This window comes from Poecilia reticulata, linkage group LG8 (assembly GCF_000633615.1).
Source record: "Poecilia reticulata strain Guanapo linkage group LG8, Guppy_female_1.0+MT, whole genome shotgun sequence".
NCBI classification, from domain to species: Eukaryota; Metazoa; Chordata; class Actinopteri; order Cyprinodontiformes; family Poeciliidae; genus Poecilia; species Poecilia reticulata.
Window position 1 is genome coordinate 26,814,337 of NC_024338.1, and position 12,206 is coordinate 26,826,542.

Sequence of the window (12,206 nt, forward strand, 5' to 3'; positions counted from 1 at the left end):
TCCATGTGAGGCCCTGCTCAATGTGGACCCCCAGAAAACGAAAGTCAGCTACCCTTTCACACATTTTCCCCCAATGTGTAGTGGTTTGATGTCCGTTCTTTTCCTCCTGTAATCTATTATGAGTTATTTTGTCTTTGTGCTGTTGAGGAGCAGATTGTTCTCCCTGCACACTGACAGCCGCTCCACCTCTAGGCTGATCATCACCGCCTGAGATGAGCCCCACTACTGTGGTGTCATCAGCAAACTTGATGATCTGTTTCTACACGTTTCTAGACCTGATGGCGTCCAGCAGGGGGACACTTTGTCCTCTGTCTGTCCAGCAGAGACATGGACAGACAGTAAAATGTCTTCAACGGTTTCCTGTCTGATGTCCTCTGTCTCTGTCCACAGTGGACACCATGTGTCTCAAGTGGGCGCCTCCCAAGAACAAACAGGCCAAGCTGTCGAAGAAGTGAGGAAGAGGAGCTGCTCATCTTCATCACCCGGACTGTAAATAAATGTTATTAATCTGTTAATATTTTCATAGAATAAACGTTCTCAGGAAAAACCCGGTTCTGGTTCCTTCAATCTTCAGAATAAAAATTCTTTCTTCATTTATTTCAAACGAAAATGTAATGTTTGTTTACCTCACATTATTAAAAACTGGAAATAAAACAAAACCTTCCTGCAGTTTGGACCTGAATTATAAGCAACGTCCAGAGAGACGAAAACCCAGAGGTCCAGTTACAGCAAAACACCCAGAACCGGACCGGCAGAACCGGACCGGCAGAACCGGACCGGCAGAACCGGACCGGCAGAACCGGACCAGGACACGTCTGGTCGATGGCTTGTCAGCAGGTTCTGCAGGGAAGCATCCGGAACCGAATCCTAGGACACCGTGATGAAGGTGCAGCGGCGTCGGCCATCTTGGATCCCAACATGGAGGCCCTGCAGGGATTTGAAGAGGCAGCGGCTTTAACCCCTTCCTCACCAGGCAGATCTCTGGTTTAAAACTTAAACATTTAAAATGTTTCAAGTCAATTTAAAAATCTCCTGTTTGTCGTTAATACCTGGTAATGTCCAGCAGGGGGCACTCTAGTCTGAGCCTCCTGCTGTTCTCAGTCCTGCAATAATATTGGCACCCTTTAAACTTCTGATTTTATTATTCTGGGTTTTATATGACAGAATAAATACATAAAATATGAAGGAAAATGATTCCTGGTTTTAAATAAAATAATCTGAAAAGTGTGGTGTGCATTTGTATTCAGCCATGATTCTACAGCTGCTCTGAATGACTGAAATGTAGTGGTGGGAGGTCAGAGGTCAGGGTTTGATCTCAGTCATAAATCATGTTGGGAGTTTAAATCACTAACATGAAGGTTTTATAATAAACTGGTCTCAGCATAAACCAGTCGGGTCAGAACCAGTAATGTGATCTGGACCATTTGGTTTCTGAAGAATGTTTCCTAGTAAAGGTTAAAGGTTAAACTCCAGAGTAAACAGACTCATAATTAGTTTATTCAGGATAATTACATGTTTACAGGAATCGTGACCCGGTTAAAGGTTCTGTGAACAAAGCCACAAGTTTACATACAGCAACTGGGGAAAACCCAGATGATGATGTCATGACTCTGAAAGCCTTTGATTGGTTCAATTACAAAACCTGCAGCCACTGCTTCCTCGTGTGACATCATGGAAAACATGAAACATCATCCCAGAGATCAGAACCTTGAAGCCGGTCCGGGTCCAGAAGTCCAAAGGTTACCAGTTACCTGCTACTGGTTACCAGTTACTGGTTAACTGGTTTCTAGTTGAATCCATTTCAGCTGCAGCTCCTTGTTCCCAAGAGAAAAGGTGTTTTAGTCTTAGTGGTTTATTGCAGTGGTTCCCAAACGTTTTCTGGGCCCCTATGGGTTACAAATAGCTGTCCAGTTGAACGGGGGGGGGGGGGGGTCAGGGGAACGATTGTTTGGGGGGCAAAATGAATGTAGGCAGCTGATCATAAACATCATCAGTAGCCTACAGGTGTAACCGGATCCTTTTCTGCGTTGTGCTGGTTTTTGAGTGAATGGACACAGTTTCCTTCAAGCGGATGATTCTCAGTTTGTTTCTGACGAAGATACAGACAAAACAACCGAGTTAAAGGCCGCCGGCTCCAAGTCCTCTCCCGCCGGACAACATGACAAAAGGGGAGGGGCCAAGGGGCGCAAACAATTTAAAGACAATACCACAGAAGAAGAAATAAAAGGGAGGGGCTTCAGATCTTAAAGTAACACAGTTAAAACAATGACAGGTGTGTTTCATTAAGACAAATAATCAAAAAAAGACATTTTGTGTAATTGTAACAAAAGAGAATTACAACCAGGTTACACTCACTCCCCTAGAATTACACAAAATGAAAAATGGTTAAGACACTCAGTACCATCACAAAATAGTTTTCTTTCCTGCAACAGTTCAACCCAACAGCATAACAGCTTCCCTACAATAAGGTCAGGAGACTAGAGATCGCTCAACAACTAGCGAAATCTCACGGTATCCCATGGACAACAAGAGGTGCCTTTTACACCCCCTATACAGAATAAACATATAAACGGTACTGAAGCTTAGGCAAACAAAGGAAAAGACAATCCTAGACAATGGCAGGAATTATACAACAAGAACTTAGAGACTCACATCAATAACAGGCTGAACATCCTCCTTATCATAAAATGCCTCAATGGCAGCCATGGACTCTATCAGGCGACAAACTGGTTTAATAACCTCCCAAAGCGTGAAGTTAGGCGGCGAACAACATCCCCTCCCACACTGTCTGGAGGATGAACAGAGCCAGCATCATCAGGAAGATGAGGTGAGGAACCAGCAGCCGCCATGTTTACATAGAAGCTGAGCTCCGCGAGGTTCTGTTTGTGAGACATGCAGCCATGTGGGGCTTTAGAGGGCGTTTCTGGGCGGAGCTCGGTGAGGTCCATTGTATCCTGTTAAAATAAAATACTAAGTAAAACCTGGTCCTCCAGCGCCGCCTGCTGGTCCAGAGGAGCGGATAAAACCTGGAGTGGGTCATTTCCACAGGATCAGGATTTAGACTCTTTTTTCATTCAAACTTTCTTTTTCTAATGATTTGATAACATGTTTTTTATTCTCTCTTTAATCAGGATTTACTTTAATAGTTTAAATTCCACTAATTCATAATCCTGCCAGGAGAAATCAGTCAAAGAAGATGATACTCATAATTATTTCTCTGCAGGTGGAAATGTCTGATTTTAGTCCATGAAAGTTGCTGTTTTTATGTAATGATGTGACATGAAGGTGAAGTTTGGTCTGAAATGATCCTGTGAGGTAAACAGGAGGTATGACCTGTTATTTACGCACAAACACTCGATGTGATGAAGATATATTCAGCTTCATTATCTGATGTTCTGAACAAAGAACAGTTCATTCGTCAGCCGTGTGGAACCAGCTCAGCTGGATGGTTCAGTCGGTCACAGATGAACTGGTTTCCACGCAGATCGGATCATCTGGATGAATCAAAATGCTTTCAGAGCTTCGGCTCAAACATGGGAAGATGTTGGATTTGTTGCCAGGAACCAGAGAAGTCGGGTCTTTTCCCTTCATGCCGTGGTTCTGTACCGGTACCCGGCTCTCATTGATCCCAGAACCGGGAACTCAGACGCTCGGCTTTTCCTTCATGAGTCGTCGTGAGACGTTTTCACACAGAGCAGAAAAAACTCGTAACTGGAACATGAGAGGAAATCTGTCAGTCAGGAGGTTTAATTATACATTAGTAACTGCTGACTCAGCAGGCGGCCATGTTTCTCCATGTGTGTGTGTGTGTGTGTGTGTGTGTGTGTGTGTGTGTGTGTGTGTGNTGTGTGTGTGTGTGTGTGTGTGTGTGTGTGTGTGTGTGTGTGTGTGTGTAATGAGCAAGATGCTTACATTCCTCTCAGTGAAAGTCGTGGTTCTGCTGCGTCATTCTGGCCTACAGAACCAAAAATTCAAGCTCGTTTGTTTTTCTTGTGGAAGATGAACTTCTGACCGAGTCTTTCGCCTCTAGCTTTCAGGTTTGTTTGTTCTGAATTTGGCTCATTCTTTGTCCTTTAGTTCTCACGTCTTCCCTCCCTGCAGCATGACGCTGCCACCACCATGTTCTGGGTTCCCCAGTAAACCTACTGGGCCCAGTGATCATCCAGCGCCCCCTCATGGTTCTGAGTTCAAATGCTTTTTAAGTCGACAGGAAATTTGAAAATATCTCTTGATAATTATGTGTTATTGGAAGATTAACGTCCCTCTGCTGCGTCCAGCTGGTCTGAGATCAGGCTGATGAAGTCGGTCATATTTAGACTCGTCTACGTTTATTCTCCGTCTGCTGTAAATAAAACACAGGTGTATTTAACCTGTCAATAAATCACATGCAGCCTGGAGCTGAGGGGAAGTAGGCCTGCAGACAGGAAGTGGCTGAGGTGTGTGCTGGGAGGAGGGACAGGTGAGGGCGTGTTGTTGGCCAGGTGCTCTTAAAGCTGCAGCAGAGCAGCGGATGCTAACTTCCAGAGATGGCGCTCTGCAAGCTGATCTGCGTGGCGGCGCTGCTGACTCTGTTAACTCAAGGTAGGAATCTCACCTGCATCGGCTCCACCAATCAGCTTCATCTGTGACAACATGTCAGAAAACAGCATTAAATCATCTTCAAATGATTCTGACTTTGTCAAACAGGAGAGGATTTTCCTGGTTATAAATAAGTTAAAGTTTTTTCCCACTGAATTAATTTTCCATCCATGAACATGTAGAGAAACAATTTTCTGATTGGAGCTAAAATTGTGATTTTGTGTAAAAATGTAGTTTTTAACTAGCAGCTCTTTGTATAACAGAGAAAAATGTTTTTGCTCAAATTTGTCTGAAATTGGATGAAAAGTCCCTGAAAGAGTCTGAAAAAGTTTCTCTGACCTAAAATTAGAATAAAAATTGTCATATTATTTAACAGTTTGGATTTTCTTTAAGTTCAGTTTTCTTGTTGCTACTTTCTATTTTATTTGGACTTTTGATCATATTAGTTGTATATTGAAATGTTTTATTTGCTTTAATTTTTGTTCTTTGCTTTATAAATAAAGTAGGATTGACTGCCTTATATTTGAACATGGATGTGAAGACAAATCATATTTATAAACGTGCAGAAATTGATTTAGTCAGAATCTGAAAGTTTCTGCTGTTTTTGACATTTAAAGGCTGAAGGAGAAACTTGAGGTGTTTAGTGAACATTTGCCACCATGAGCTCCAGATATGAAGCTACGACTAAACAAAATTATCCCAAAGAACAGGTGAGAGATTAGCTGACAGATTCAAAGTCACATATAAAACCAGTTCTGTTGCTCTGTCAGGATCTGGTTTCTATTTATGGACCAAATGACTAAAGCAAATATTTTTCCCAGAACAAGTAAAGACTGTTCTTCACACCGAAACATTCCTGAGTTTTATCTTAAGTCAAACAGGTTAACCCTTCAAAGACGCTGCAGCTGATCAAAATGCCAGGATGGAAAGACATCAGTAATAGCAAAGATGATTAATGATTAATTAATGATTAATTATCTGCTCGTTAACCTGGGATTGGTCGCAGCAGTTAATGTTAAGATACATCATTTACGTCAGTATTCAGCACCAGAATCAGCCTCAGCTGAGATCATTCTTTCACTTCGCTTTAAATTAATGGTTAATTGGATCCATTATTTTATTATTACTAGTTTATTTTCTAAAGATTAAAGTAGAAATAAATTGATTCTAAAGACAATTGCTATGGCTAAAAAGTGAAAGTTCAATGTAGTAGATTAATGGTTTAACTTTTATCAGAAGTTTATTGTTGGAGAAGGAGCCGCCATGAGGGTCTGATCAGCCAATAGGAAAAGAGCTTGGATACATCTATACCATTGTAGTCAGAAGAATCGATTATGTAATGTTGATGTTTATCACACTGGTTAGAGTGAAATCAAACTCGCTGAGGATAAAAGTGAAGGATGATTTTAGATTTGGTCACAAGGTCAACATTTAAAACGGATCATTAAGGACATTTGTTACAGTTTTTATTGCTCCCTGAAAGCAAAAGTCTAAACAAGTTCATGTCCAGGATGTGTGGGGTCTGCAGAGATGGTAGCTGACCTTTTCCTGACCTTTGACCTGATCCTCTGCTCTCTGCAGTCCCGATGGTTCGCTGCAGAGAGGAGAGGATGGTGAAGCGAGGCAGAGCCAGTTCTGACCCGTGGACCGGCCGATCCACCTGCTATCTGTCTGCAGACCGTCCTGGATCAGATCGGTGGAGTCATGTCTGACCCTCGCTGAGGTCCAGTTGCTAGTGCCTAGAGAGAACCCAGCCCTGGGGCCCTGGGGCCCTGGGGCCCTGGGGCCCGTCAGTCCTGACAGTTTTGGTTCCCAGACTCACCTGCTGCCAGTTTGAAGTTACTTGGTGGATCTTAAGGTTCTGTTCACTGCAAGGGAATCTCCAGACATCTGGGGTCCATCATCCTCCAGAGAGGAAAACATCTCAGATCTCCCATCAGATTCAGCCCAAGGTCAAAGGTCATGACCGCAGTCTCTACAGGCCTCAGTTAGAGGGTTAAAGGTCAAAGTTAATCCATCCAGTCTCTCGACCTTCTGACGCGTCGGGTAACAGGCCATGACCCCGTCCGATCTTCGGATGGGTCTTTGGTTCTGCAGGAACCAAAACCAGAATTTCTAAAAGCCGAGTTCAGATAAATCATGTTGAGTTCATAATGATATTTCTGTAGGAAATTAAAGAATGAAATAAAAAGAACTCCTTGTGTGTTTAACTTGTTGCTGTGATTAATTTTTCAGAATCTTCTTCTCAGCTGTCAGGTAGGAGAAATGTTCTGAGTTCCTCCATCTTAACTCTCCTGTCTGGGTCTTCTTGGTGTTTTCTGATCGATTCCTTCCAGTGAAACCAGATCCGAACTCTGACATTCATGTAGAGGCGACTAAGACCATCAATACTTTCACGATAAACGGATTAACCAAGAAAATACTTGAGAAAAATTGTATTTGGAACCAAAGCTACTGATGTACTGAGTACTTTAGTATTACTGTGCAACTCAGACAAAATACGACATGGTCTTTAGGTTCTTGTGAATAAAAAATCAATATTAAATAAATTCAGGCAAAAGAAACTAATCTCAGTTCATCACAACATAAAACCTTTGAACCCAGTACTTCCAGTAAGCTTCTGGTACTCACTGGTTTTTACATCCTGGTTCTTCATTCAGAGCCGTAACTCCAGGTTGGTGGAGGAGTCAGACATTGGAGTCAAGCAGAAGTAAAAAGTACATTACAGTAAATCTCCTCAATGTGTTTTAAAGGGTTAAATGGTCACCCGGCTCTGCATTCATGTCAGGTTGCCAGGACTTTTCAGTCGATTTCTGACTATCCTGGTCTGCAGATCCTCCAGAAGTGATGAGATGTCCATGTGTCCTCAGATTGTGGTCAACCAGCACTAAACACCAGGATCGTTGGAGGAGCGGTGGCTCCTCAAGGGTCGTGGCCCTGGCAGGTCAGTCTGTTCGGATCCTCGAGCCACTTCTGTGGAGGATCTCTGATCAACAACCTGTGGGTCCTGACTGCAGCTCACTGCGTCCCAGAGTAAGAAATCTAATCCATCTGATCTTCTGTCTGACGAAAACAACTTTACTGTTCAAACTGGTTTCCCACATAGATAATTATGACAGAATCAACACTGAAACGACGTTGAAAGCTGTCGGTGACTGACATGTTGAATCTATGTTATTGTTTCAACCATAACTGACACTATATCAATGTTGATTTAACCATCATCTGATTGTGGAGCTGTAAGCACATTTGTGTTGAATTATATTGAATAAAAGTTAAGGAATCAATGTTGATTCATGTACAAACCGGATTCCAAAAAAGTTTGGACACTAAACAAATTGTGAATAAAAACTGAATGCAATGATGTGGAGATGGCAAATGTCAATGTTTTATTTGTAATAGAACATAAATGGCAGATCAAAAGTTTAAACTGAGTAAATGTTACATTTTAAAGGGAAAATATGTTGATTCAAAAGTTCACAGTGTCTACAAATCCCCAAAAAGTTGGGACAAGGAGCAATCAGTGGCTGGAAAAAGGAAATTGAACATAACAAACAGCAGGGAGACCAATTAACACTAATCAGGTCAATTGATAACATGATTGGGTATAAAAAGCTTCTTAGAGGGTCAGTGTCTCTCTGAAGCTGAGATGGAAAGAGGATCATCAATTCCACCATCGTTGGGCAGAAAGATGGTGCATCAATACCAGAATGGTGGAACCCAGCGTAAAACAGCAAAGACTTAAGTTACCATCACCAACCGAGCAGAACATCATCAGCAGATCCAGAGAATCTGGAACAATCGCTGTGCGTAAGGGTCAAGGCTGTAAAACTACTGATGCTCCTGATCTCTGGGCCCTGAAACGTCACTGCACCTCAAACAGGAACGTCTAGGGAATAACAGCCTGGGCTCCCGAATACTTCCAGAAAGCATCGTCAGTGAACACAATCCATCCGCCGCTGCAGCTGAAACTCTACAGGTCAAAGAGGAAGGTGGACAAAGACGACTGAACAGTTAGAGGCCTGATGGAGACCAGTCCTATTTCTAAACCTGAGAATCTGGTCTCCTCTGTCCCCAGACGTCTGCTGAGTGTTGGAAGGAGAAGTGGAGACGCCACAGTGGTACAAATGGTCTTGTCCAACTTTTTGGGATTTGTTGACGTCATGAAATTCTGAATCAACATATTTTCCCTTAAAATGAAACATCTCAGTTTAAACTTTTGATCTGTGATTTGTGTTTTATTGTAGATAAAATATTAGATGTTGGCACCTCCACATCACTGCATTCAGTTTTTATTCACACTTTGTTTAGTGTCCAAACTTTTTTGGAATCTGGTTTGTACATTTTTAGGTCTACATCGTAGAAAACCATTAAAAGTTTCTTCACTGGTGTTAAACACTATTTTATTGGCAGGTGATGGTATCATGTCGCTCATAATTATCTTACTTTACCATATTTCCAAAAATGTGTAAACATAAACTTAAAAAATTACAACATGGCATTAACATAACATTTTATTTTAGAGAACAGACACAGATCTGTAAACATATTTAATTCCTTTCTGTTGTCCATGAAGGTCCAGTAGGTTCAGCTTGTTCTGTAAGAACCAGCAAACATGACTAGTTGGGTAACAGGTCCGACTTTGGTTGGTGTCACTTTGGCTCCTTGGTGCCTTGGCTCCTTCCTTGGCTCCTTGGTGCCTTGGCTCCTTGGTGCCTTGCTCCTTGGTGCCTTGGCTCCTTGGTGTCTTGGCTCCTTGGTGCCTTGGCTCCTTCCTTGGCTCCTTGGTGCCTTGGCTCCTTCCTTGGCTCCTTCCTTGGCTCCTTGGTGCCTTGGCTCCTTGGCGCCTTGGCTCCTTGGTGCCTTGCTCCCGCTGTGGCGCCTAATGAAGCCACTTCCTGACCGTTTCCCTGCAGTCAGTCAGCTTTGGGTCAAACTGCTGAGACAGAGATAAGAGTGAGGAAGACGACGGTTAGAAAGATGATGAACATTAGAAACGTTCTGAAACACATTGAAATATTAAATACTGGTTATAGAACAAACACAAAGCGTTCGGTTCCCCATGTACTCAGTTAAATGAATTAGGACACATTAATGAATATTCATTAATATTTATCTTAGTTGACAGACGGTAACATTTACCCATCAAGCTGCAGCGTCATGTAGCATTTATGATGCTCGTGTTAAAATGAGGGAATCAATATTTAAAATAAATTCTGTGTATCAGAAAACCTGAAGATAAAACTCAGGGAGGATCAGGGCTGATTTAACACAGACAGATTTATACTGTAGTAAAAATTATTTACAGTTTATACAGGATAAACTTCCATCAACAGCTGGTTCAATCTTCCATTAACCACAAACATTTCCAAATAAGTTGATTAAATTAATAAAAAAAATGTCCATGTGCTGATAAAGATCCTGCACCAGTAGTAATAGTCCAGTTTAACCAGTTACCAACCCAAGAATCAGCAGGTTTAGATCAGTGGTTGGATTCAATCTGTGGTGACTAACTAGGACTGATGACTAACTAGTACTGATGACTAACTAGTATTGATGACTAACTAGTACTGATGACTAACTAGTACTGATGACTAACTAGGACTGATGACTAACTAGTACTAACGACTAACTAGKACTGATGACTAACTAGGACTGATGACTAACTAGTACTGATGACTAACTAGTACTGATGACTAAGACTGATGACTAAGACTGATGACTAACTAGTACTGATGACTAACTAGTACTGATGACTAACTAGTACTGATGGCTGCAGACGTCATGCAACAGGTGAATCAGCTGTTCTGGACCAGAGGCACATCTAAGCACATCATCATAAAAAAGGAAAAACAATTGATTTGAAATGATTTAAATGGAAATGTTTTTGTTTTTTCATCTTTCTAAAACATTCAAAGAAAATATGACAAGGGACGTTAGTAATAAAAGGTTTGATTTGATAAACTGAGCAGAAAGAGAATAATCACTAACTGACTGAGGAAAGTAAAACTAAATGTCACAAATGAAAGACAAACTTCAAACCTCAAATTAAGATATTAGCATATTGGAACAAAGTTTGCTGATGGAATCTGGTTTGTTTTTGAAACTGCTGACTTTTCTGTCTCTGACCTTGATGGGCTCAGAGGCAACACGGCCGTTATCAGCGCCGTGTATCTGGGCCGTCAGAGTCAGGAGGGAAGCAACCCAAACGAACAGAGACGCACAGCGGCGCAGATCATTGTTCATCCTGGCTACTCTGCCAGCACTAACGACAACGACATCGCCCTGATAAAGCTCTCCTCAGCCGTGACGTTCACCAGCTACATCTCGCCAGTCTGCCTGGCGGCGGCGGACAGCAGCTTCTACAGCGGCGTCGACTCCTGGGTCACCGGCTGGGGCAACATTGGATCTGGTGGTGAGATTTTAAATGACTGATTAACGCCACAGTAGTCTCTCCTCTGACTACTTGGCTAAAGTGCACCTGTGTTTCCTTGACAACATTTCCTGTGCGTTTGTTTTTCACACCCTAGTGGAGAATATTCCTCACTAACAAAACTTAATGCTGTCCTTCCTGTTTACCAAACTCATAGTTCGAACCGTATTTCTTCCTCGGTTTGGAAACGTTTTCAAGGACTGAACCTTTAAACTGATGTACTCTGAATCTGTGTCTCCTCAGTTCCTCTTCCTTCTCCTCAAAACCTCATGGAGGTGGAGATACCAGTTGTGGGCAACAGACAGTGTAAATGTAGCGGCTATGGACCGACCACCATCACTAACAACATGATCTGTGCAGGATTACTGCAGGGAGGAAAGGACTCCTGTCAGGTGATTATCTTTGCTTATTAGAATCTGGTTTCATCCAGCAGATCATCTCAACTCCTCCAACATGTTTCTCATTTTAAAGGGAGACTCAGGAGGTCCGATGGTGAGCAAACAAGCTGGCCGCTGGATTCAGTCAGGAATTGTGAGTTTTGGAGAAGGATGTGCCAAACCAAATTACCCAGGAGTTTATGCCAGAGTCTCCCAGTATGAGAGCTGGATCAAAGCCCAGATCACCACCAACCAGCCGGGCTTCATCACCTACACATCTACCGGATCCAACAGCGACCTGAGCGTCTCCTGCACTGGCGTACCACCCATCCCGACCCCCACACCTAGTAATTCCTCCTCTATCCACAACATTTCAGCTCATCTTAACATGAACACCTCACATGTCCAGGATTTGTAAAACTCTGCTTGTCATTCATCTTCAGGAAGTTGTGTGAGTTATAATTAAAGACGTAATCTAAAATGTGTTCTGAAGTGTGACTGTGCTTTAATCTCCCAGCGATATACTGCGGCCGGGCCCCACTGAACTCTCGCATTCTGGAAGGTAGTTCTGTGGCGGCAGCTGGTGAGTGGCCGTCCATGGCGAGTCTGCAGAAGAACGGACAGCATGAGTGTGGAGGAACTCTGGTGTCCATGGAGTACGTCCTGAGCAACGCTGCCTGCTTCTCAGAGTGAGTCACAAAAGATCCCACCGGTAGTTTTGCTCTGACACAGTGGTGGGCCGGTCTGGTACCGGTGTGTTTGGTCTGGTGGGCCGGTCTGGTACCGGTGTGTTTGGTCTGGTGGGCCGGTCTGGTACC

The 12,206-nt window shown here is 42.8% G+C and overlaps 2 protein-coding genes across 2 annotated transcripts in view; both read left to right on the forward strand.

Moving 5' to 3' along the window:
* kat8 (K(lysine) acetyltransferase 8) overlaps positions 1–547 on the forward strand; it is a 5,593-nt gene extending 5,046 nt beyond the window's left edge. The window contains exon 11 of the mRNA XM_008417211.2: positions 391–547. Coding sequence (XP_008415433.1) covers positions 391–455 — 65 coding nt within the window. The 3' untranslated portion in view covers positions 456–547. The remainder of the gene's footprint in view (positions 1–390) is intronic.
* Positions 548–4,526: 3,979 nt separating this feature from the next.
* Positions 4,527–12,206, forward strand: part of LOC103469514 (prostasin) — a 13,415-nt gene continuing 5,735 nt past the window's right edge. Inside the window, exons 1-7 of the mRNA XM_008417228.2 lie at positions 4,527–4,581; positions 6,814–6,834; positions 7,449–7,611; positions 10,722–10,993; positions 11,255–11,403; positions 11,483–11,735; positions 11,906–12,077. Coding sequence (XP_008415450.1) covers positions 4,527–4,581; positions 6,814–6,834; positions 7,449–7,611; positions 10,722–10,993; positions 11,255–11,403; positions 11,483–11,735; positions 11,906–12,077 — 1,085 coding nt within the window. The remainder of the gene's footprint in view (positions 4,582–6,813; positions 6,835–7,448; positions 7,612–10,721; positions 10,994–11,254; positions 11,404–11,482; positions 11,736–11,905; positions 12,078–12,206) is intronic.